Here is a 26,632-nt window from a genome sequence, read left to right on the forward strand (position 1 = left end):
GATGATATTAAACCCGGATCTGAGCTATGAGGAAAAACCGAAGGCAATTCTGGACAGGAAGGTGCAGCAGTTAAGAAATAAATCCACTTCATCAGTGAAAGTACTTTGGGAACACCACGGACAGGAGGAGGCCATGTGGGAGTTGGAAGACAAGATGAGGAAGCGATATACCGAGTTGTTCGAGTGAAGCCGTACAAATTTCGGGACGAAATTTCATTTAAGGAGGGTGGAATGTGACGCCCCAGATTTTATTCCTTTTAATTAGATTGAGTCGGATTTACTAGCTCGAGAAATTCTCGTTCAGAAAGCGTGTGAACGTAGGATTTTCTGTTGTAATTCCAAACGTTGGAATAAAGTGTATCGATTTTGAAGGAAACGAAATACAAGGAGAATTTATGCAAAGAGTAAAAGTGGAGGTTATACTTCGATTTAATAAGCAAGTTGAAGAGTACAAGATATACAAGAATGATGGAATTACAAGTAGTATATGAGTACATTGGGAAAAGGACTATACATATAAGAATTTCACCATAAGGCATAACAATTTTGGAATGCAATATCTTCACTTTGAAGATTCCATCACTACACTCTAGCAATTATACTATTTTGGCAAAGGGACAAGTAGTATACTAGTCAATTCCTACTTCCATCTTCTCCTCTTCCTCCCCTCGATTTTGGCACCCACAAGAGTCCAAACATGGGTAGCCATGGTACCTACAAATTATCACCAAAGAAGGTATCAAATTTTGGTACATAAAATAAAAGAAAAAGGAGAGGCAAGCTCGATTGGGAATGGAGAAGGAGCCAGCCGAATGGTACGGCCAAGAGGCTGCCACAATATACTGTAAAACAGCCACCTTATCACTTTTCCACCTTACACCAAAGTGCAAGTTAGAACAAATGAGCATGGTAAATGGAGCCAATGTTTATGCTCAAAATAAGCTGATCTAGAACCCTCTTTTCCCACCATCCGAGGCTGAGGTAGCAGCCCTGAGGAAGCAACCAAAACAATCACCAAAATAGCATAAAGAACACAATCATCCATCTTAAAAGGGGGCTGAGCTTGATACCGAAAATAGGAGCTCAATGCCCCATAAGCTGCCACAAGAAGCCAAAGGAATGGCTTATAAATACCGCCCTCCTCTCCCCACTCCACACACATATTCTACAAATTTCTCGCAAGGCAAGGGAGTGCAGCGGAGTGAGGAGCGGCGGCGCGGAGCAGCGGCAATACGAAGGAACAGCCGCACAAACCGAGGATTCACCAAGTGAGGTAATCCCCACAACACCACACCATCGCATCATATAGACCAAGTAGATAGCCAAGAACATAGAAGCTCATTAGGATCCTCACAATAATGGCCCAAGTAAGTAGCACATAGGATGAGTATCAACATCGGCGGTAACAATCAACCAAGTATAACCTCATCATAATTTACAAAATACCAAAGTTATTGCTCAATCCAGTGAGCTATGCATACTAAGACTTCATCGTGGAAACTCAAAACATAGCTACTGCCAAGATGAGTAGATCAACACTAATAACCAAGGAAAAGTGAGAAATGCTAACTCCAGTAAAGAACACTAAGTAAAGTGGGTAGGGGAGAAGGACTTAGCTTTAGGTGGGCAGGGCTGTCCAGCGGCGGACGAGCAGCGACGAGCTCCGAGGGATCCTGCTAGGACGGAGGCGCTGCCGGAGCAGTAGCGCGATGGAGCATCCAGTGTCGACACCGTCGAAGGGAGGTCGAGAGCGAGCCGGAGACGCTGCCTCTCGGGGAACCCGACGGAGCGATTCGGAGGAACACGGGGGCGGCGATGGCTGGCGACGCAGCAGGCGGCAGCCCTACTCGTCGAGCGGCCGAGGACTCCCCGAACTCGTGTGAGGGAGAGAACACGATTGAGGAGGGAGCGCCCGACGGACTCTGAAAATCCGTCAAGGTAGGGGCAGCATACGCCGATGAGACTCCGGAAGCCGTCGGGAGTGATAATGTCGCAGAGGGAAGAAGAAGGGAGGAACCGCCGTTTCTCCTCAATTTTTCTTTTAGGGATTTGATTTGGGAAAGTGATTTGGGAAGAGGGATGATGTCGATGGAGAAGGGAGTATATTTTTGGGCTTCCAGATTTCTTTTGTTTGGGCCTCTTGAATAATTTGATAGTTGGGCCATTAACTTGAGGGCTTCGATTAATTGTCTTGGAAGAGATTTAGATATTGTTAGAGTGGAATTAATTTAAAGTTTGAGCTTGGAGCTTAATTAAATTAATTTCCGAATAAATTGAGTTTCGAGGAAAGAAAGTATTAATGTGGGAGACTCGGAAGTTGAGGATTTAATTTCCGGATAATTTATTCCGAGGAAGGGAGATATTAAAATATGGGAAGCGAGGGCCGACCGGCGTCGCCCCGCGACGCCATGGGCGGCCTTAAGAGGTCTTAAGAAGCCTTAAGAAAAATCCAAAGAAAAAGGGGTTTAAGGAGAGATTTTAAGAATCCATATTATTTGAGAAAATAGAATTTCTTCAAAAGAAGTAAAAGAGAATGATTAAGTGCTGTAGAGCAGTAAAGCCGAGTTAGGATTTAAGGAAAAATCCTATAAGCTGAGACTAAGAGATAGATGTTATCCTGTAGGATGCACGCATTCTTTTTCAGAAAAACAGTTCAAGTACTAATTAGCGTGTTACGCTATTTTCAAGGGAGAAAACAGTCAAGGGCAAGAGAGGCCTAACGAGGAATTTAAGTGAAGATAAGCACAAGAGGTGGGCTTTCTTTTAATATCCAGCACTATAGTGTGGATATAAAGCAAATGTTTTGAAGTATGAAATATCTTTTCTGAAAAATGAGAATGTGATCATCTCTTTAAAGTTGTTGTCATGCCAGAAAATATTTGTTTTTGAGACCTGTCTGATAGGGCTATATGCCGAGACTTTTGGCGATGCCAAAAGGTTAGTAACGAATTCGGTTCCCAATAGGACCGCAAATCCTATTCGGAATTAAGTGCACAAGAGCTGTGAGCCATCCTAGAGAGAGGTTGGCCGGCGAGGGTGTTCGTTGAAGGTGGCCACCTTCACGACACACTAGTTTCTCAGACATGGAAGAATACAAAAGAACTTAGACTGCAGTCGAACTTTTAAGATCACAAAAGAATTTAGTATGCTCGGGCCTTTTATGAAAAACCCCCGGGTGATACTGTGGATGGGTGACAACCTATATTGTATGTTTTGTTTTCGGCACGTGTTCACTGAGTACTCCTGTACTCAGCCCTGCATGAATTTATAAACGTGCAGGTTGAACGCCAAGATGGAGAAAAGATTGATCGGAGTCGATGCTATTAAATAAGCCTGTGGATATCTCGACGATTCGTGTCTTCATACACGAAGTCGTTCAGTTGGGACCTATTCTGCTGTGTTTTGTTGAAAGAGAATAGTATTGTCTCATCATTGAACTCTGATTCAGTTGACATATCAAACATCCTATTTTGAGATTGTACCAAATACTCGACTGTTATTTTGGTAATATCACATTTGTCCTTCGACAAGTTCTTCAGATTTTACCCCTTTTCTATCCCCGCTTCTTTAATCCCCCATTAGTCGCGAATCACCCATTCTTGTTATCCTTAATGAGAATTGGGTCGTGACAGGGGGGCCGCGCACCGAGCCATGGGTCGCGGCTCCCCCATTGTGGACACTCTTAGCTAGCTTTAGTTAGTTTTATTTTCTCTCTCTAAGCTGAGTTTTCTCTCATCCTTGAAGCAAATTTCGAACCATAGGCAGCCATTGCCACTTTTGCTCACCATGGGGTGAAGCTTGTAGTTGTGTAGTATTTTAATGCTTTGAATGATCTAGTTCCTTGTTGTACTCATTTTCCAACATCTTAACTCTCTAGTTAAGGTTGTTGGGCTGATATTAAAGAGCTTTTGGTGTCTTTAATTCTCTAAGTGTTTAGCATTTATGTTTGGTTGTTGATGTTCTAGCTTGTTTAGTTCAAAAACCTTATTTTCAAGTTTGCTATTTTAGGTTTGTGTTAAGCTACTTTCTTGAGGTGTATTTACTTATTTATTTAAGTTATCTAAGCATGTTAGGAGTCATTTTAGGGGTTGTTCATGGTTGAAAAACGTTCCAAAAAAGAGAAGTAAAAGTATGTGCAAGTAGTCAGTTGTTGTGTGATTTTCGTCGTCTAGTCGGGTTTCTTTTTGCATGCCTTTGTATGATCTTGTTGATTTCGTTCTTCTAGCTTTTCTTCACCATGTTTAAGTCTTCTTGAAGCTTATTTCATCTTGTTAAGTGTTAAAGTTTTCAGCTTTTCATTTGGTTTTTTCCAGGCATATTTAGGTAGCTAACTTGTTGATTTGGTGTTTCTCTTGCATAGTTAAGTGTGTAGCAGCCCTTTAGTCTTTTCTTTACTCATATTTTCGTGCCTTAGTGTATTTAGGAACCCAAAAATCTGATTTCAAATTGATAATCCTTTTATCATTTGTTTAGTTTAGTTGTCTACTACTTTTGACCATTGGATAATAGCCAATAGCAAGCAACTAGTACAATGTCTTTTCACTCTTTGACATAAAGCCTCCAAAATCAGCTTTAAACTCTCTCTCATGCTTTTCATGTCAGCTTAGCCACCCTAGGAAGTCTCCAAAGTAGCTAGTTAAGTAGGCATTAGGTTTTACCTTTTAAATGTCTCTTTCCTAGTAAAAATAGCTTCTCTAGCTTTCATTTAGCTGTGAACACTTAGAATTTATTTGGCAGCCTTTACTTAGTTCTTTTTGCTTTTTTTACTTAGTAATTTTCGTGACAAAAGCTGGTTCCTTTCCCCTTGTTCCTCCTTTTATTCTCGAAAGTGCTATTCTACAAAGTGTTGTCATTTTTCTTGCCATTGTTCTGATTTTGCTGCTAAGTTGCCCAGTTTACTTACTTGCCCAGTTTACGTATCTGTTTATTTATTTTGTCTCAAGTTCATTGTTTGCTTACTTTTACTTTATTTTCTACTTAGTTCCCACCATGTTCGTAAGTATGGTTTAATTTCTGTAGTTTAATTTTCTTTCCCTCCTAAATTAAAGCGTGGCGGCATCGCCAAACTCTTAAGTGTTGAAATACATAACGGATACGACCGTTCCTCGTGGGATCGACATCCGACTTACCACATACTAATTAATAGTATTTTGGAAAGTGGGAACTTATAAATCTTGTTGAATAGGAAGGGACACGCACCTACGACACAAGTGCAAAATTCCTTCCTTTCATATACATGTGTTATATGTGTGTGTATGTATATATCGTATGTCGTTCACATGGTCGAAACACAAAAGTGATGACTCACTACTTGCAAATTAAAACGTAGGAGTAGTAAGAACTTCCAAATATATTAATATCTGTTGGAATTGTACTTGGTCAAATAATTTTTGACTAATAATAAATGTTACAAGACATTTAATTTTGTGAAATTAAATGCAATAACGTCGATCTACGTTTCGAGTAGATGACCGTAGTATATTCATTTTCTCAAATCCGATTCTCGTTGAGTGAGAAATAATATATTAAAGTTGGTAACAATAAAGCTAGAAATGAGCTATGTGAAAAGACTAAGGGATTAATTAACTAGGTGTTAATTATCCCACATCGGGGATGATAAACTTCTTTGATGAAGTATTTAATCAGATGAATTATCATGTGTAATAATTATCGTAGAATATGACGGGTGACAGAGCCCACACGCGCGCGCCGCCGCCTGCCCACGACCCGCGCACCGCGCACCGTGTCCCGTGCACCGGGTGCCGAGTGCCTGGTGCCTTGGATCTTGGCAATTGGTCTTTGGGCTGTTCTTTGAAGCTGGTCGTTGAGTATGGTTCGAGTCTCGCTTGTTCTTTTTAGACCACCCCAAACTCCACGCTATCCCCGACTGGTCCTAGTCCACGTCATGGTCCCGCTGGACCCCGACGCATGACGGGAGACAAAAGGTCCCCGCTGAACCCGACTCACAACGGGAGTCAAAAGGTCCTCGCTGGATCCCGACGCATAACGGGAGACAAAAGGTCCCCGATGGACCCCGACAGTCCATGGTGTATCCCGTCGTGTAGCATGTTCAGGTGCATCGTGTCTCTTCAGCTCCCACTGGCTAGTGCACCAGTCAATAACCTCCGGTGGTTACAGTCAAGCCATCATGGCACACATAATGGCTGTTGACTCTATCAATGCCCTGCAGGTGGACTTGGCCTATAAATAGGCATGCATCCATTACATTCTATAATAGAACATACACAACCATCTTGCATACACGCTATCTTCCTCTCTGCATAATCTTCCCCGTCGAAGCTCTGCCCCCGCCTTACTCCCGTTCGCCGGAGCTCTGCTACTAGCGGTGCTGCTACTTCAGAGACGAAGTCGTTTTATCTTTGGGGACGACACGTCAAACCGAGAGCACTACCGGGGCGTATCTCGTTTTGCGGAAAGAGGACTCATCAACTCGACTTACCACTTTCCACAAGTTTTTCGTATAATTTTTATTCAGTTATTTCTGTGTAATTTTCCTTTATTTTCCGTGTAATTTTTCACCGAGCAAGATTTGTATATCTCATTTCCACTACAATATCGTGTTGTCATATTCAAGTCCATGGCACAATCCCAAATGAATGAACAATAGAGCACACACCTGTTACGTGTCACAAATTTGAAATTTGTCTTCAAATTTACTGAAAAATTGTACGAATTTATGGTGAATAAAATTTCGTTTACTGAAATTAGGTCCTAAAATTACTTAGCTTGAATTTTTTGAATGACACACTTAAGCTATTATATATTATTTTAGTTTGTCATTTAAATCATAGTAACATTTATAATTTTAGTTGAATTTTGGATAATTTGACATTATTCTATACGATGATAGTCAATTTATAGATTTATTTATTATGTATGTGATGAATAAATATGACATACAGTATAAAAGTCACAATAAATTTTATTAAAATTTTAATTGTATTGGTATGAAATAATTATGAAAGGTACAAAGTTTTGGTTTAATTTGCTAGGTAAACAAAAATTATGATTTAAATGACTATTTTTTTATATAGCATGTTCATCTTCATTGAGCCTCCATATATATTGATTAACAAATTCTACTTAGAGCATCCACTATAGGTGAAAGGGGGCGGACGGCTCGGAGGGGGCGACGAGGGGGCGATCTATAGTGGCTGGAACGTCCGCCCCGGGGCGGACGAGGTAGCGGCGGGAAGGGGGCGAGGACGGGGCGGTGGGGGATAGGCGCGTCGGTCTATAGTGGGGCGACGGCCGGGGCGCCTTTTTTTTTTTTTTTTTTTCCTGACGGCCGGGGCGCCTTAGCCTCCTTGAATTTAAATTTTTTTTTTTCAAAAATTTATCCTATAAATACCACTCCTCCACCATCCATTTTCACCATTTTTTATTTGTATTTTTTATAGGAGGAATCGGACTCCGCCACCGATTAGACGGTGGCGGCGTTTTTATTTGTAATTTTTTTAGACGTTCGTTGTATAATTTTACCTTTTCCAATACAACGAATATTCGGTCTCAATTACCTCGTTTTATAATTATTTCAATTCCGCTGATTTAAAAATGAAATAAAAAATTTAAAATGAAAATTAGTTATAAAATTTCGGGGTTATTGGAAGTGTTCGCCTATAGTGGCGGAAACAAAAAATTGGGGTTGTGGACAAAAAAAGGGGCGGGGCTATTGGGGAAGGCCGCCTAGGATGCTCTTATCTAGGGATGTCAATCGGGCCAACCCGTTCGGGTTGTCGGGCCATTCGGGTAGGGGCTATTCGGGTTATGATTTTTTCGGGTTATAAAAGTTCGACCCTAACCCTAACCCTTCGGGTTTCGGGCTAACCCACCGGGTTATTCGGGCCAATGCGTATTTTTAATTCTTTTAATATTTTTAAAAAATAATATGTATTTTAAATTTTCTTTAATTATATACATATTTTTAATTAATCATTCAACAATGAAATACATATTTTTAATTTTCTTTAATATTTTTTAAAAAATTAAGTTATTTAAATTTAAATAACTTATTCATTACATAATTATTTACAAAATATCTATCAATAGTATGTTTATGTTTATGTATTTAAAACATAAATCAACACTTTGTTTCAAAATTCAAACATAAATCAATTCGTAGAAAATTAAACAAAATTTTCATAACGGAGAGGTGCATCGTAGATGTAACAAAAATATTTTGAATTGTTAAAGAGTGAATTATCAAGATGCTAGCTAATTGGAGTAACTCTAAGTTTTCTTGAATTATGATTGGTCAAATTTAATTTATTCCAGCTGTAAATAAGTCAAATAATAATTTATCTTTGTTTTAAGAATCATCAAAGTACGCATAATTCAATGACGAAGCGGCGTCAAAACACTTTGCACTATTGAATTGGAAATATACTAAAAGAAAGCTTTTATATACGTGTATTTATGAATCCATGAATCACATGGTGATTATTTTCGTGATCTTATATAGTCGGTTGACGTATTTGAATTTTGCATGGTTTTAGAGGGTTGTCTTGGATGATTTTGATTATATTTCTATATTTTTGTATGTTTATATGTTTGTTGAGAAATGATTAAAAATTGATTAGAAAATATACACAAAATATGTGGATGTGCAGCAGCCTTGTTTGAGTCAATGTTTCTCGCGATTTTGAAGTCTGATAAACCTCTAATACATATCATTCTCTTCTTCTTCGAATGAGTTTCGCGTGGATATATTGCACGCCTCAATTGGAGTTTTGTAGAGAAAGTTATGCCCGTTACAAAAACTGCTCGTTGTGCAGAAACCTTCAACCCGACGGACCGACCCGTAACCCGAACGAGTCAGCCCGCCTAACCCGACAACCCGAACGGGTCAGCCTGAATGGCCCGATTTTAAATTCGGGCTGCGAAATTACAACCCTAACTCTGTATTTTTATCGGGTTATTCGGGTCGGCCCGCGAGTTCGGGTTACATTGACATCCCTACTCTTAGAGTGTCCACAATGGTGGCCTTCAAAGGCCACCATTTGTGGCCCAGCCACCAATTGTGGCTCCCATGTGGCCTTTGTAATGGCAAATGTAAAAAAGTCAATGCAAATTCAAAGGGCCACCAAATGTGGCCCTCTAAAATGTTAAATTTTTTTTTGCTTTTTTTAATGTTATTTTTTAATTTAATTTAATGTTATTAAATTTTAGTAGATTAATAATTTGGATAATAAAAATAATTTAATAAAGAGAGAAGTAGAGATAAATTTCCGTCGTACTATTAATAGGGGAAAATTCTACAACGAAAATATTTTAAAAACACAACATAATAATAAAAAGAAAAAAAACGCCACCGCTTCCTACTCGGTGGCGTCATCGGAATCCGGCACATTTTCTTCACCTCCTCCACCGCCGCCGACACCGGCCCCACTGCCGCTTGCTTCGCCCGTCGCCGACCCATCGGAGAAGCCCAACTTCGACCTCAACCTAAGAATGAGGTCGTAGTACATCATCTTGGTGATAGGGTCCGTCGACTTCTCGTACAAGGACAAGTTATCCTGGAGTTGCTTCATCATCTGCACCTCCAGTGTTTGAGTCAACGCCGCGGTCGGTGTTGAAGGGTGCGGTGTCGCCGCGCTCGCCCGAGAGATTTGGGAAGCGGATCTAGCTTCCCGGATGGCGGATTGTTGGCCCTGCGGGCGCTGGCGCGTCGACATTGTCGAGGGGGGCTCATCCCTCACATCGTCATTCAGGTCGAATGAACGTGAGTCGGTCGGTAGGATTGGAATTGGGAGGATTGGAATTGGGAGGATTGGAATTGCTGGGATGGGTTGTTGATCGCGTCCATATTCGGTCGGTAGTCCCCGAACCCCGATGGTTGGCGAACCAAGTTCCTCTGTTGGGATGGCTGGACCCGGAATTGGGGCGAGTGCGGACTCCACGTCTGATTGGGGAAGTTGCCGTATCCCGAGTCTCCATACCCCGAGGAATTACCATCTCCACCTTGCATTTTTTGTAGTGTTTGAGAGTGTAAAATGAAGGGATTTGAAGTGTAGAATGAAGTGAAAAAATGGAAATGAGAGTGTATATTTATAAAAAAATTTCGAAATAAAAAAAAAATTATATTCTGCGGCCCAGCCGCGATTCGCGGCGCTTGCAATGGGAGGGCCGCGGCTCACACGGCTCAGCCGCTTGAAGGCCGCGGCCGTGGCTCAGCCACGCTTCTCGCCTCTCCGCCCCGGCTCTCGGCCTTTGCAATGGGGGGCCGCGCGCCGAGCCGCGGGCTGCGGCTCCCCCATTGTGGACACCCTTATCACTCGGCCTCCATATATATTGTTTAACTAATTATTAATTCTCGACACAACCCGAGACTACCAAAAAACATTTTTTTTAATATATAACTCATGGTAACAACTAGAAACAAGTGTGTGAGGTGAGGTGTGACTGCGACCACATAGACATTGAATATATTGAAATAAAAAAAATGTTTCTTGGAAATCAAGACAACATATTGAATAGTAATGGTCGTACTATCTCCTTATCGCCAAATAACACGTTTCGCAATAATATCCAAACTTATTTATCCCCACTTATTCCCCTAATCATTCATCTCTCTCTCTCTACACCTTTACCACTCACCAAGAGACAAGCCAAGCCCCCCTATTGCCCCATGCTTTATCCCTACCACGCCAGAAGCCAATGCCCTTTAATTTTCTACTATATATTTTATTATTAAATCCACCTATTTGATTTTCCAAATCATGCCTAGAAATTACTATAGTAAATAAATTTTGTATCATCAACACAATGATGTTTACTAAATTTAATTTTCCTTATCTTTGCAATATGAGAAAATAATGAGTTAAATCACAATTCACATGGTCCAATCCTCTCCCGCCACCTCAACTGGAACAATCCAACGAATATGCTAGATGCTTCAAACTAATTACAGACACTCAATAATACACATTAATCCTAGCTAGCATTATCCTTTTCTTTATCCTACCCATTTTATTTTTAATTATCTCCGGAATATTTTTCCTATTAATGCAATATTTAATTATTAATTCTCGTGACCTTTCCCTATATAAATAAACGTCATTCTATTCTATCTAATGAATCTTCGAGCCAAAACATCAATTTCCTTTCTCTTTTCAAACAACACACGATAAAAAAAATGAAATCGAGTTTAATGAAAATAAAGAGAGTGACTGACCCGTTTGACGAGATCGCGAAGGCGCGGATCGTCGGCGTTGATATGACCCGACCCGATTACTTTAGCAGCGGCAGCTACCACAGCCGGCCGGCCGCCGCCGACGAAGACGACGCCACCTCGCTCTTCCTCGGCTGCGACGCCCCGGATCCAGCCGCGGACGGCGGCGATGAGGAGCTCGATCGGTCAATGTGCGAGTCGATCTCGGAGAGCGTCGATCTAATCGGACGGATCGTGGAGGACGAGAGAGATGCGTACAGGAATCAGCTTAGGGTTCAGGTTTCGAGAGCGGCGGAGATTTTCGCGTGCCTGAGATCGAACAAGCAGATGATGCGGCGGAATGTGATGGCTTATTTGAGGAATTGCGGCTACAATGCGGCGGTTTGCAAGACAAAGTGGGAGAGCACCGGCGGATTGAGCGGCGGAAGCTACGAATTCGTCGACGTCGTGCGGGGGGATTCCGCATCGAGATACGTCGTCGATTTGGATTTCGCGGCGGAGTTCGCGATCGCGCGGCCGGCGAGGTCGTACGAGTGTTTGCTGCAGCGATTGCCGCGGATCTACGTGGGAACGGCGGAGGAATTGAGGCAGATTTTGAGAGCGGCGAGCAACGCGGCGAGGTGGTCGATGAAGTGCGGCGGCCTGATTTTGCCGCCGTGGAGGAAGCACCGGTTCATGCAGAGCAAGTGGCTAGGGCCGTACAGGCGGATGACTAGTCTGATTTCATCGGCGGTGAATCGCAGTAACGGCGTCAAGTGCCGTGCTGTCGGTTTTGACGCCGCAGCTAACGGCGGTCGTTTGGTGTTTCCCGCGGCTGCTAGAACGAAATGACTAATTAACAAAAAGAATACCAATATAGTTAGGGCAAATCGCCTATAAAGCCATTAACTTTCTAAATAGTTTGATTTTTTCAGTCTTTAAATAATACATGAAAAGTCGTGAATTTTACCGGACAATGTAAATTTTCCATCCGACCTGATAGATTTCCGATACAAACTTATCGTACGTGGCGCTCCGGAAGCTTGACTTGGCAAATGACAAATTTAAGGTTCAATTCGAATTGTGGAATTAATGCAACTTTTATGCTGAATTTAATTTGTGGAATTCGATTTGTATGCTTATGTCGATTTGTATCCTAAATTCGATTTGTTGAATTCGATTTGTATGTTTTAATTTGTGCTACTTTTATGTTTGTGATAAGTCAAGGGTCAAAGATTGCAAAGATAGAAGAGAAACAATCAGAATTAGTGGAGTTTTGCCAAGTCACACATTCGGCGCGCCATGTAGGATAAATTTGTGTCGAAAATCTAGCAAGTCGGGTCAGATGGAAAATTTACATAGTGCGATAAAGTTCATGACTTTTCGTGCAACATTTAAAGTTCACGAAAAAAATCAAACTATTTTGAAAGTTGCCTATATATCTACGGAATATTAATCTTGGTCGACCAGTTTTGAAATATAGGTATCTTGCTTTTATTAATGTAACGCGGCGGATGCACTTTGTATTAATGGCGGCGCAATAGGTTGCATAAAATATAGGTCAAAAAGAGAAAATTTGGAAATATTTTAGGCAAATTTGTTAACTGAAACACAAAATAATATTGATAGGATTATTTAAGTTTAAGATATTTTGAGCTTCATCCCTAAATCAGAAGCCCATCTCTATCATCTTTCGTTTCATTCTTCATAGATTGAGATTGATGCTCATCTTTACTTCATACGATAAGATATGCTGAGCTATTTGTTCTTTGAAATTTGTTCACTGCCCTCATTGACTCGAGGCTTATAATTAGATGTTATACTACCAAACAGCATACCAAGGTTATTCAACTAAATACTCACATAAGCTTTTATATAATTAAGATAAATTCGTTTGCAATCATTCAACCAAACTCAGCCTTAATGTTCATCTCCTGCTACAAGGCTGGAGATATGTTCATATGTTTCTACTTACTATTTCATTTTATTTATTCAAGTTAAAATTGTGAAAATGTACTAACAATTCATCCACGCACGCGTTATGTGAAGATAATGGCACCATACCATACTACTCGAATTCTTTAATTTATTTTACTTATTTTAATGTACCTCAATTGGTCCACTACCCATAGTGTTGATGCTATATGTCTGTAAACCATGACAAGAAAGAAAAAATTGATTGTAACATCAACTTGAATAAAAAAAAGTAGTAGAAAAGAGAAATAAATATTACTCCTTCGTGTCGTTCGATTGACATGACTTATTGTCATATGATTATTCATCTATAATTAAGTTATGAAGTTGTTTGAGTTGGAGGGAGTGACTATGGCTAATTATCATATGAATATCCATCTATGATCAAATTGTGAGACTCAGTTTCATGAATCAAAAATAATATATATTTAATTATAAGATATAATCTTATAAACCGAATAACATTTATCAATAATGTGTCAAATTTGTCAGATTAATATATAGATACATTATAATTTATATGTATGTATGTGTGAGAGAGAGAGTGGTGGGGGTGCATGAACTAAGGATAAGGTAACTTAATTAGGCAAGTAAGATTAAAAGAAGGGAACAAGTGTATCTACTTTTGATAAGGGTAGTGACCCTTTGCCTTTTGGCTGTCTTCTTCTACCTTCGTGGAGCCAATCGCTGCTCCTCACTCCCTTATTTTATTCCTTTTCCATACTATAGTCTCCATCAAAATATATTAATTTATCAAATTATTTACATTTCGATTAACCCTATGTACTGGATGGACCTAAATTTCACAAGTATTGTAGTTTTCAAATATTTCTCCGGGACGAACGTTACGTAATCTAACTAGCTTTTATCGGAATTACCTCTTTAAATTTTGAAACTCATAAATGTTATTTATGATTTTAAAGCCTACTTAACAACAACAATTATTTTAAGTATTACTAGTAAATTTCTCATCTACAATAAGTGTAGAGGATACAATGAATATTTTGTTTTTAATTATCAATTATAATACTATATGATATACACACAACACACATATTGTTTAATTTAATAAAAAGTGGGAGCAATAATTCGTTTTCAATTTGGAAAAATATTATTTAGCTCATAATTTTGATTAATTTATGTATTCATATCTTGAAAATTAAACTATAATATTACAATAATTCACAATTGTTCCAAATACTAATTTCGATGTCACATAATCGTCCAAAAGTAATCTAAGAGCTAATTATTTTTGGGAGGGCAAAGCTCGTGTCTAATTTTGATGTCCAAAATAAATCTAAGAACAATTATAAATTATCTATAATTGCAGCATAATATTTCTTCTTTACATCAATTTATTTTGAGGTGAGGCAAATTGTGCGGCTTTGTATTTATAAAACAACACTATAATGATGGCCCCAATTAATATATTCAATTACTCCTATAATTTAGAAAAGTAATTAGGGGATGAGTAAAATATGTAAACTTTAAAGGATCAGTGTTGTATACGGAGTATATCTAAGTGATGAAATAAATGATAAATTAAAACATTATACTACTAATTAAATTTCAAATCTCGATATAGACTGATAGTTTAAAGTTGTAATGAAAAACAAAAGTTTATTAATGCAACCCGCGATGTCTTATTAGGCTTGTGATATCATATTTTTTGAGACTCCTTTCTGCAAAAGATCAATACATATCTTGATTCGATCTAATTAATCCTCAAATTTGATATATTCCCTTATTTTTGTCAAACTTCATTATTTTAATCTTGACCTTTCTCCTAAACTCGCCACATATGAAATTTAAACAATTCTTGACCTTTCCCATCATTTAAAACTCGCTACAGAAAACATAAACAATTACATCAGATTTCAATATGATTTAAATTTTAAAGCCCGACTTACTTTCTAGTATACTAAATTTGGAGAAAATGAAAAAAAATAGTGGAGCACTAACAATTATACTGACATAGGATCCCAAGTAGTTATTGACTTCCTTCACTTAAGTTGTTATACTTCTCTGATATACTAATTTAGTTTTCAAGTATTTACATCAACAGTCAGTCCAAAACAGGCCTGAATAGAATTAATGCAGAGAATATTCATAAAAACAAGACAATTCATTTTCCAATTCAAGTTCAAGACATACTTTCGAGTAATTTAAATCTCAATCATCTTTCAATCATATATACTATCTAAAACACAGCTCACTCTGTAGTTTGATTAAGTTACAGTGATGAAGGATTTTCCGAGGACGAAATCATCGTTATGCTTCTAATAAATGCTCGAGAATGCATGCTTTTATATCATCCTTCTGATTTCAATCAGTTCCCATAGAAGAAACTGAATGTACCTTACATTTGCAAGCAGAACCGTTGTTAATAGATTGGGAACTTAGGATCAACTTCGTGTGACCACGATTCAAGCCCTCCGATGATGTCCTTAGCAAAAGGGAATCCCTTGTTGTGGAGGAGCTCGACAGCCCTCTGAGAATCATTGCCTCTTCTGCAAATGACAAACAAAGAAGGAACTCGACTGGCTTCACCAGTGGCAGTCGTGTTGCTTTCCTCTCTTGCGAAGGCTGTAGCAATTTCGGACAACCTTCCTTCCATGCTTGCCAAAGGAATGTTCAAGGACTTCGGGAGAGAGGTGATTTTGTAGTGATGAGCAGGCCTGACATCTACCAATATATGGGGCTCACCTTTCAAATTTCTCTCATTGTACTCGTTGCTGGTTATTCTGGCTTCTTCTGGAAGAAGGTGCAACTTCAATGGACACTGCAAAAATTTAAGCAGCTGTGACTTGTGAGTCATGTGTAAGTCTGGTCAAAAGTTAACAGACAATATCCTTTCAGAAACCAGCGGGAAATATGTGAATATAATAAATTGATAGTCTTGTTTTGGAATCTGTAACTAAACCCATGTAAAGTATAAATGTAGAGAAAGTATGGTCATCCACAACCCAAGGAAATGCGCGCATTAACAATTTGTCATGATGGGCCTAAAGAGAGTTTAACCACATACTACTAGCATTAAGTGAACTTCTTCGAATAATAAACTGTATGTATTAGTATAACGGATGGATAGGTTTCTCAGTTACAGGGGTAGTGACCAGTACCTAAGTGAGCAATACCTTATGCCCTACAGGTATACCAGGTTTTAGAAGCTTCCTTTATTCGCTTAAAAATCCAAATGATTATAGTACACTTAGTTTAGTTCTAGAATACAATATGCCAAGTAAATAGGAAAAATAATAAACAAAGGCGATTTTCACCGTGGATAGAGGAGATTGAGTGAAATTTTCGTAGTCAAAATTACAGAATTGCTCCTCTGTCAAAGTTGAATTTTCTCCGCAAGCTTCACACTTGGGCGACCTTCCTCTGATTTTGACCTGTTAAATGTGGTGACAAAAGTCAGGAATATAAATGACTATCTTTTATAGACTAGTTGTTATTGTAAAAAGAGCGATAAAATGAGTACGATGAGAAAATAGGAGTAATTAAAATTTTGAGTAATTTTATGCTAAAGCGAGTAAATGAATATTCACATTGAATGGCAAGAACAAGACTAAGACGCACAACACGAAGTCGAGCAGATAGTGCATCAAACAGAAGCATCCTTCCAGATAAGGGTTCCCCAACTACACCAGCAACTTTTATAGCCTCGAGGGCCTGGAGACACCCAATAACACCTGGAACTGCAGTCAAATGCAACACGTACAAGAATATTAAAAAATACAGAATTTAGTCTTTGAACATATACCAGATTTAGAAACAGAGAAGGTCCACACACCAAAACTACTATTAATATAGAGGTTGCATGTTCGATATACCTACTCCAAGAACTCCGCTGTCTGAACATCTCTGGCATGATGTTGAAGGGGGCGGAGTAGGAAATAAGCAACGATAGCATGGACCTCCATTGTAATTGTAAACAGTTAGCTGCAAAAGCAAATGACAATGAATAAGCAACATAAATGAGTTGAAGGGACCTTTGTAAAATTGTAACGAAACCATTAACCAAAGGGGGATGCATTCATCATGAAACAAACCTGTCCTTCCAGTCCAAGTGCAGCTCCAGAGATTAAAGGCTGCAAGCATAAGCGTGTGTTTGGTCAGTAGAGCATAGGTCCATATGCAAATAAACAAGATCAGGCAACATAATATTATGGCTTTTGAGAAGAAATCAAATCGTATCATGAAAATGTTCATAATATTTGCACTTTAAGGTCCCTGTCACAACATTGAATACTATCATAGTAGCAGATAATAACTGAATTGAATTGACAAAAGTTATAAGTTCAGACCACAAACAAATATCTAAGCGACAAATAAAAAGAGAAAAGAAATACCATGCTTTCTGCGTATTTAATTGTCCAAGATAAAAACAAATAAGCAACTGCTCACCTTTCCCAACACAACACAGCAATCATTGATCATGTAACGACTGGGTACATTATCCGTTGCATCAATGACAATGTCATACCTGTTATACACCGAAAACCGCAAAAATGAAGTTGAACTCAGTATTTGACACAAACAATACATGTTCTGAGGATCGAAACAGACAAAGAATACCATACCCTCGCATAATTTCCAAGGCGTTCGATGTCCGGAACGCTTCCTTGTGCTCTACTATTTGGACGGTAGAGTTAATCCTGAAGACACAATACCAAAATAAAAAGACATAAATACCGTCGCATCCTCTCGCTGCAATTTTGTAATATTGAAGTACAGGACCGCTTACGCGCGACATGAAGCAGCAGCTGACTCTACTTTTGATCTTCCTATAAATGCTTCCGTATGAATTATCTAGATGAACAATGGCAAGAATCAGCCAACAACAGCACTATTAGAATTGAAATAATCTCAAACAAAGGTAAGATCACATGATATAATCACTCTGCTATTCCAGAAATGATTTTTCGAATCTAAATTAAAGCAACAGAAAACACAACATATACACTCCAAACATACATAACTTCCTTGTTTTCAAATTTATCCATAACAACATTACATAACTGCGCCGTCACTAAACAATGGAGCTAAAATCTGTTTACCTGCCTGTGCAAATTGTTGAGCTCCACCACATCATGATCAACGATTCCCAACCTGCCTGGGACAGAACGCGCCAATCCAAAACTGTCATTCATTAATACCGTGAAATCACTAGAATACAAGACGAATAACGCATAAAATACACAGACCGACGCCGCAGGCCGCGAGGTATAGCAGAGCGGGAGAGCCTAATCCGCCGGCGCCGATAACCAGAACAGAAGACTTCAATAAATTCGCCTGCGCTTCGACGCCAAACGAAGGGAGGATCAGCTGGCGGCTGTACCTATATATCATATCCGCCGACAATTGGCCGCCGGGCGGAGGCTCCAGCGAGGCGCAGCAATTGGTGCCGTTGGTTCCATCTTTTGAGACGCAGGTGCTGAGCTGCGCTTGCAGAGCTGATATACGATCGTCAATATCCGCCTTCGCTTCCTGTAGAGCGGCGATTTCCCGGCGGATATCCTCCGCTGTTTGGTCCACTCCGTTGGAATTCATGGCAGCCTGACTAAGTACTGGTTGGAAGTGGAGTGAGCTAGTTTGGATGGAGGAAAGCAATGGCAGTTTAGGGTTTAGTTGTTTAAATTTGTTTTTTAATTCATGAGATAATCCCAAACAATAGTAGTAGTAGTCGTCTTTATTTTTTCTTCTTTGTTTATCTCATAAAATTTGTCTATTTTTAGTTTTTGATAAATTTTTACACTATCTCTTATTAATTGGTAAGTTTTTCATGTTTATTTTTATTTTTATTTTGTCTATTTTGATTTAAAATATTTTTGCACTTTAATTTTGAATTTTATTAGATCTATATTAAGTGCGTTTCATTAAATAATTTTTTTGCTACTATTTATTTTAAAATTAATTCAATTCAATACTAAGTTAGAATTATTGAAACGATCCGTTTCAATATTCTTAAACTAATATTGTAACTGAATTAATTTAAAATAAATAAAAGAAAAATAAAAAATACTCCATGTGTAAAGTTAAATAAATTCTGGAGTATTTTGCACGTTAATTTATTTGAAAAAGAAAAGACTTTAGTGGAATATATTCATATCATTCATTTATTTGAAAAAGAAAAGACTTTGCTATGCATAATGTAAGCCTGATTTTGACCAACGTTATACTTCAGTTAGAATTTACTAGTAAAATCTTAATCTTCCCCCTCAAAGAAAATTATCAGTAGTCCAGTACTACAATTACAATATGTCAATATTCATATAATAAATAAATCTTATCATATCTTATATTGCAAACAGGTAGTACTACACTGTATCTTATTTCAAATACTATTTGAATTGTACTTAGTAAAATGAACTACTAGTAGTAAAAAATAATGTGCTAATCGAATCTGAATTGTATGTTGAATTTTGTCTCATGGAAAAAAAAACAACACAAGAATAAATCTGTCAAAACACTAGCGGTAATAACGGTCTCTCCTTCCGCTTCTCATGTTCTCACTCTTACCGACCATCTCTCGCAGGAGCTCTCTCTCTCTCCTCTCATACGCCAACCAGGTGTTAACGCAGAGAGCCCCGGCGACCTATCTCCACCACCGGAGAAAGGCACACCGCCACCAAAATGCTTAGAGGGAGACACAAATTCCTCCCTTCCGACGATGTCCTCCTCCTCCTAACAACCCTGCTCGCAGCCATCATCCGTCGTGGCTCCTCCGATGACGGAGTTGTCATGGGCGCGCTGGCCAAAGCCACCAACCCTCCTGGATGGACCGGCCCCGATTTCTGCAAATGGGACGGCGTCGCATGCGATACACCGAACAAAGTCAGCTCCATCAACCTTGCATCAAAATCTCTCTCTGGAAAATTGCCACCTGAGATAAACCAGCTCTCCAACCTGAAAACACCCTCAGCCTTCAACGGAACAAGTTTTCAGGGCCGTTGCCAGCTTTGTCCAACATGGCTTCTCTTCAAGAAGTCAATCTTGAAGATAATGGTTTCACTTCCATCTCACAAGCTTACAATTCTTTAGCATCAACAACAACAGCAATCTCCCACCATGGACAATGCCTAGCACCATCAAAGATTCCCCGTCTCTCACTACTTTCTACGCGAGCTAGGCCAACAAGGTGGGTAAGATTCCAGACATTTTCGGATCATTGCCAAATTTCGCGAACCTCAAACTCTCCTACAATAATTTGACAGGGTGGATGCCGTGGTCGTTCGCCAAATCTGGGATTCAAACTTTGATGCTCAATAATCAGATGTTGGGGCTTTCAGGGCCCATTGATATTCTTGGTGAAATGCATAGTTTGAGAGAGGTTTGGATTCACAGCAATCAGTTTTCAGGGAGTATACCTGACCTCTCTGCCTGCACAGAGCTGTCGGATCTCCAGCTACGTGACAATCGGCTCACGGGGGTTATCCCTGATTCACTTACTAAGCTTCCAAAGCTGAAGAATGCCGCCTTGCAGAGTAACGTGTTCCAGGGTCCGGTGCCAAGTTTCCCACCGGGCATTCAAGTGAATCTTGGAAAAGAGAACCATTTCTGCAACCCTGGCCCCGGACCGTGTAGTCCCCAGGTCACCGTGTTGCTCGAGATTGCAGCTTCAATGTACTATCCGATGGTCTTAGCAGAAGCCCGGGAAGGGAATGATGCATGTCAGCAATGGCAGTTTGTTACGTGTGAGAAGGGGAGCGTGGTCGTGATCAATTTCTCCTAACAAAATTTCATGGGAGGCATATCACGTTCATATGCCAGTTTACCTAGTTTAAGATCATTGTATTTGAATGATAATAAGCTGGTGGGAGTCATACCTAAGAGTTTGACAAGTTTGAAGCAACTGCAAATTCTCGATATCTCCAACAATAATATTTCTGGTAAAGTGCCATCTTTCCAGTCTACAATGATATTGAAAACGGATGGTAATCCATTCATCGGGAAAGTCGTGCCAGTAACCTATTTAGGAGGACGCCCGCCACCCGGTGTAGAACTAGAAGAGACAGATTCTTCATCAAAGTAGTTGTTATTCTCATCTGTCTCATTGTCATTGCTGGCTTGGCATGGTGGATCTACAGATTGTTCTATAAAAAGCAAAAACACAGATGGTTTAAGAAAATAAGTGAAGAGCATAGCACCATCAGTATGGAGCAGACAACAGATTATGGCAAAAGCACCAATGTTAGTAGTTTCAACCAGAGTCCCATGAAAAGTAGTGAAATCAGTGGTTATAATATATATGATTGGGGAGAATGTTATTATACCCATTGAAGCTCTCCGTAAAGCGACCAACAACTTCAGCCAAAACAGCATACTCGGGAAGGGGGGATTTGGCATTGTTTATAAAGGAGAACTCCCTAATGGCACTAAAATAGCAGTAAAGAGAATGGAATCATCAATGATCAGCGACAAGGGACTAAGCGAGTTCAAGGCTGAAATAGAGGTCCTTACGTCTGTCAGACACCGGAATTTGGTCTCCCTTCACGGATTTTGCAACAATGGTAGTGAGAAACTATTAGTTTATGAGTACATGCCACAAGGATCTTTGTGTCAGCATCTGTTCGAATGGAAGGAAATGGGAACTCCTCCCCTAACTTGGAACCAGAGAGTAAATATAGCTCTTGATGTTGCCCGAGGGGTCGAGTATTTGCATAGCATGGCAAACCAGAGCTCTTCATTCACAGAGATCTGAAACCGTCCAACATTCTTATTGGAGATGACATGAGGGCGAAGGTTTGTGATTTTGGCTTGGTGAAACAAGCCCCCGATACCAATCAATCATTCGAAACACGGTTGGCAGGAACCTTTGGCTATCTTGCTCCAGAATATGCAGGTATGTATTGTTACCTGCATCATCGTGTTCACTTTTATGTTGACATGATGAATTAATTCACCTAAAAGGCTATAACGTTCTGCAAAGTTGATGACACAACAGAAAATCTAATATGTAACAACTCAATTGAATAAACAGCGACAGGAAAGGTTACTGTAAAAGTTGATGTATATGCCTTTGGAGTGGTGTTGATGGAAATCATCACCGGGAGAAAGTCCTTGGATAGTTCCCTGCCCGATGATAGTAGCCACCTGGTGACGTGGTTTCCACGATTCCTCCAAGGCAGAGATAAAATCAAAGAGGCTGTGGATCCTGTCCTCCGTTCAGACTTAAACGAAGAGACTTTCAAAAGTTTGTGGAAGGTGGCCGAGCTAGCCGGACACTGCACTAGAGAAGCGAACCAACGGCCTGACATGAGCCATGTTGTCACGGTGCTCTCATCTCTGGTGGAGCAGTGGAAGCCAGCTGCAGATGAAGATAGCTTCAGGGTAGACATTGGCATGAGCCTCTCACAAGTCTTGCAGAAATGGAAACTTAATGAGGACTCGTTTTCTACAATAGCCACTGATTACATAAAACAGAAACAACCTCCACAATAGCCATTGTTTACATCAAATAGAAGAACTATTAAACAAACATGATCAAGTTCTCTGTTTTGTCAATGGTACCTGACCTGGGCTGTTCAGCTTAGTATGTTACCAGTTTTTTTGTAATTTTGGATGCTATACTTGGTCTACATTCAATAAAGTAATGTTGGTGGTTTCATTTTATTTCTGAGAAATTTAGAATCATCTATCTGTTTCATACTAAACATGATATTTGATAATAAAAAAATATGAAAGCTAAAACACAAGAGTTTTATCTACATGAGGCATCAGAAAAATGAAGGGGGAGAGGGAGAAAGAGGGCAAAACAGGTTACATATATATGTGCACACACACGTATAACATCGTCTTACAGGAATTAAATTACAACTATCAAGAATACACCTTCTAGCTAGCAACAGGGATACCTTTATTTGACAAGTATATTTGTGTTAATACCTTCATTATATGCAAGAAAAGCTAGGAAAAGAAAGCCATTTCTCATTTCTCTAAAAAGAGTAGCAGTATATAGCCTTTACTGTGACGTGTAAACAGTTAAAAGGTGCAGCAAAATTGTATTCTTCATTCACAAAGAATGCAGTCTTGAAGAATTTAAGACACTTCATCATGTAATTTCCAGCTCGATCAAATTTCAACTCTGCCAGGCCAAAAATATCTTCATATAAAATGAGGGAAGGTAAACTATCTGAACATGAACAAGGGAATCATTCCCTAAATACAAAATGCTCAAACTATCATCTTAAATATTTAACTTGAGCTTTTATAATCACCATACAAGAAGTCAAAGCAGCTAGAAACCCCGACTTGAAAAGTGCAGCCCGTCCAGTAAAGTCTTGTATGTCTTCTCGTTCATGCTACTGTCCCTCTTTTGAAAACTCTCAAGAAGCTTAAACGCCACGTTGCCCTTCCCATCCCTACACATTTCTTCGAGCAGTGTCTTGTATGTCAGAAGATCAGGCGACAAAGAGTTCCCTATCATGTTAAATGCAGCCTCGATCGCCTCCTGAAACTTCCTCTCCATCGCCAGACTACAAATCAAAACCAAATAGGTAGTCACTTTTGGCACCAGCCCCTTTGATCTCATCTCCTGATAGAAACCCCACCCTTGACTCACTCTACCCTTCTCACACAATCCCTTAACCAAATAACTATACGTATACGAATTAGGCTCACAGCCATACAGCCCCATTTCACGAAAAACTCTAATTGCCTCATCAACCTGCAGGCATTTTGAGTAGGCTTTGATGATCATGTTCAACACGAAGGCGTCAGGGATTACCCCCGAAGACTTCATTTGCTTCGATAATGATCTCACAGCGTGCAAATAAACATAACACACATTCAATTTATCAAACTTCCTTAAAAGTGAACCAAAAAGCATAGCATAAGTCTCCAAATTCGGCCTAGCATCCTCAGATTTCTGCATTTTCTTATACACATCGAAAGCGCGATTAAACAGGAATTTACGGTCACAGCAGAATTGGATCATAGTGTTGAACAGCGGGAGGCTAGCGGAGCAAGCTCCGGCGAGGACTTCATCGATGAGAGTCTCGGCGGCGCGATACCGCTTACCTGAGACGGCGATTTCCATCATTGCGAGGTAGGTGTCGTGGTTGTGCCTGTAGTGGCGCTGCTGCGCCGTCCACCGAAAAATGTCGAGCGCGATGTCCGGGTCGGGCTGGGCCCGGAGGGCGTCGTGGACCTCGGAATGGGTGAATCCGGGTTTGAGATTGTGAAGCCATGACTCGAATTGGTGTTCCAATGGAGTTCGGGCGCGCAGATTTGGGGATTTTGGTGGTAGGGTTTGAGGGGAGGTGTCGGATGGAGTCGGCAGCGGCGGAGGGTCGTCGAGGGTGGTGGAGGTGAGATGTCGGACAGAGAGGCGAAGGAGGGAAGCTCGGATGGTCCGAGGTAAAATCAGGGCCATTACTGGCGGCGGAGGAGGGCGGTGGCTTGTGCTACGGAGTTATCAGTCGAGAAAATTATACTACTCCACCACTTTATATGCTCTCAGGACGGAGATAGCGCTGGCGCCGGCGAAGAAGAAAGAAAAAACTAGAATATCATTTCATATCTATAAATACAAGAAACTACAAAATCATGATGTACTATTTATTAGCACTAAAAAATGTCTGCAAGTATGCATGGTAGATCTAGTATATTTATAGCTAAAGGTCAGTACCAGCATATGGAACACACACGTGAATAAGATTATGTTAACTCAGCACACAAGGCTCACACACTCTTTAGGAATTCACACAAACTCGATATGAACACACACACAACACACTAATTTGATGAAGAGAGAGTAGTGTTTTATTGGAGAAAAGGAACTCTTTTTGTTGATTGATATCTAACTCCTAGGATACAAGTAAACTACTATATAAGTAGCTAAAATAAAATGGTAATTGCTCCTAATCGAATTGGAGCCAAGAATCAAGAACTAGAGCATTAACAACTCTTTCCTAACAAAATAACTGACATCCAACGGCTAGTTTCTATTCCCTCTCTACCCTTAAATTCTTCATGTTTAGAGTTGAGTGTTGACTCATTTCTTACGGATTGCAACTGGCTACCATATACTAAGCGTCATCAGGGACGGATCTAGTATACAACTAGATGGGGCAAATGCCCCCACCTCAATTTTCCATAGAAGATAGACATTTATATTGTATTATTCTAATAGGGTAGTGATCTATGGCAAACACCTCTTAACCAAATAACTAGAGAACAAATAATAGCCACAAGATCAAAAAAATCAATGGCTAATATTAGTTTCCTCTCTCACAAATTTACTCCACAATAACCAAGCGGGGTATAATGGTCATTGACAATCCTCTTCCTCTCTTCTCCTCTTCCCTCTTCTCCAAAAGCAATTAGTATCGCACAAAATGGTGGTGAATTGCTGCTGCAGCTCTTCCTTCGCCGCCGCCACCACCGCCATTTACGCCGCCGCCGGAGCTGGAGCTCCATCTTTCTGTCTCTTACGGCGGTGATCTGTTGGTTTTTGTGGAGGAGGAGAGTATTTTCAGTTATACGGACTGTTGAAACAGAATCTTGTATAACAATGGCAAACATTTCACCTACACAGAGCAATTAGTTTCAAGAATATGGATTACAAGAAAGAATTACTATTATCTAAAAGGAGGTCATTGATTTCACAAACAATCATTCCGCGTGAAACATTAAATGCAGTTTAATTACGAAATGTGTTTCAATAATGGAGTATCGTAATTCATTAGTAGCCCTTAACCTCCAAAAAGAAAAAAAATCGGCACATATTTATCCCACACGTACTTGAAATTAAATTGAAACTTTTTTAGATTTCACCTGATGAGGATCGAGGTATTACCTTAAATGACAAAGCTAAGGTAACCAAAGATCTGTAATTATTTTCATTTTAGAATTTTAGTGATTAAAACAACTTATAACCAAAGTAATGATTCAGTTGTCCCTGAGATGAAAAATCAGAATAAGAGTGATGTGTTTTGTGAACAAGAGTGAAGTAAAATCAGAATAAGAGTGATATGTTTTGTGAACAAGAGTGAAGTAAAATCCGAATAAGAGTGATGTGTTTTGTGAACAAGAGTGAAGTAAAATCAGAATAAGAGTGACGTGTTTTGTGAACAAGAGTGAAGTAAAATCCGAATAAGAGTGATGTGTTTTGTGAACAAGAGTGAAGTAAAATCCGAATAAGAGTGATGTGTTTTGTGAACAAGAGTGAAGTAAAATCAGAATAAGAGTGATGTGTTTTGTGAACAAGAGTGAAGTAAAATCAGAATAAGAGTGATGTGTTTTGTGAACAAGAGTGAAGTAAAATCATAATAAGAGTGATGTGTTTTGTGAACAAGAGTGAAGTAAAATCATAATAAGAGTGATGTGTTTTGTAAACAAGAGTGAAGTAAAATCATGTTAAGAGTGATTTGTTTTGTAAACAACAGTGAAGTAAAATCATAATAAGAGTGATGTGTTTTGTAAATCAATAAAAAAATATATAATAAAATAAAGGAAAAATCTGCCATCAACATCATTGAT

General features: G+C 39.5%; 3 protein-coding genes and 2 pseudogenes across 5 annotated transcripts; 3 read left to right on the plus strand and 2 right to left on the minus strand.

Annotated features, from left to right (window-relative positions):
• Positions 1-11,170: 11,170 nt before the first annotated feature.
• Positions 11,171-12,022, plus strand: LOC121760678. Its single transcript, XM_042156315.1, has one exon. The coding sequence runs from the start codon at positions 11,171-11,173 to the stop codon at positions 12,020-12,022; it is 852 nt and encodes a 283-aa protein (XP_042012249.1).
• Positions 12,023-15,230: 3,208 nt separating this feature from the next.
• On the minus strand, positions 15,231-18,780 carry LOC121762156 (adenylyltransferase and sulfurtransferase MOCS3-like). The gene is made up of 10 exons (XM_042157955.1): positions 18,355-18,780; positions 18,208-18,263; positions 17,895-17,959; positions 17,731-17,805; positions 17,555-17,633; positions 17,200-17,238; positions 16,981-17,089; positions 16,727-16,845; positions 16,423-16,539; positions 15,231-15,926 (listed from the first exon to the last, which is right to left on the minus strand). Exons 1-10 carry the CDS (start codon positions 18,698-18,700, stop codon positions 15,528-15,530), a joined length of 1,404 nt encoding a protein of 467 aa, XP_042013889.1. The 5' UTR covers positions 18,701-18,780; the 3' UTR covers positions 15,231-15,527.
• Positions 18,781-19,510: 730 nt separating this feature from the next.
• On the plus strand, positions 19,511-21,305 carry LOC121762393 (annotated as a pseudogene).
• LOC121762394 lies at positions 21,305-23,378 on the plus strand (annotated as a pseudogene).
• LOC121762395 (pentatricopeptide repeat-containing protein At3g25210, mitochondrial-like) lies at positions 22,372-24,839 on the minus strand. Of its 3 annotated transcripts, none has more exons than XM_042158265.1 (2): positions 23,373-24,839; positions 22,372-22,509 (listed from the first exon to the last, which is right to left on the minus strand). In XM_042158265.1, the coding sequence occupies exon 1, from the start codon at positions 24,522-24,524 to the stop codon at positions 23,388-23,390; it is 1,137 nt and encodes a 378-aa protein (XP_042014199.1). In that variant the 5' UTR covers positions 24,525-24,839; the 3' UTR covers positions 22,372-22,509; positions 23,373-23,387. The 3 variants fall into 3 exon arrangements, with proteins under 3 accessions (XP_042014199.1, XP_042014201.1, XP_042014200.1); XM_042158267.1 differs by having other exon boundaries at positions 22,440-22,457; XM_042158266.1 differs by lacking the exon at positions 22,372-22,509 and adding an exon at positions 23,124-23,234.
• Positions 24,840-26,632: the final 1,793 nt, after the last annotated feature.

The sequence above is a fragment of the Salvia splendens genome, chromosome 13 (assembly GCF_004379255.2).
Source record: "Salvia splendens isolate huo1 chromosome 13, SspV2, whole genome shotgun sequence".
Lineage (NCBI taxonomy): Eukaryota > Viridiplantae > Streptophyta > Magnoliopsida > Lamiales > Lamiaceae > Salvia > Salvia splendens.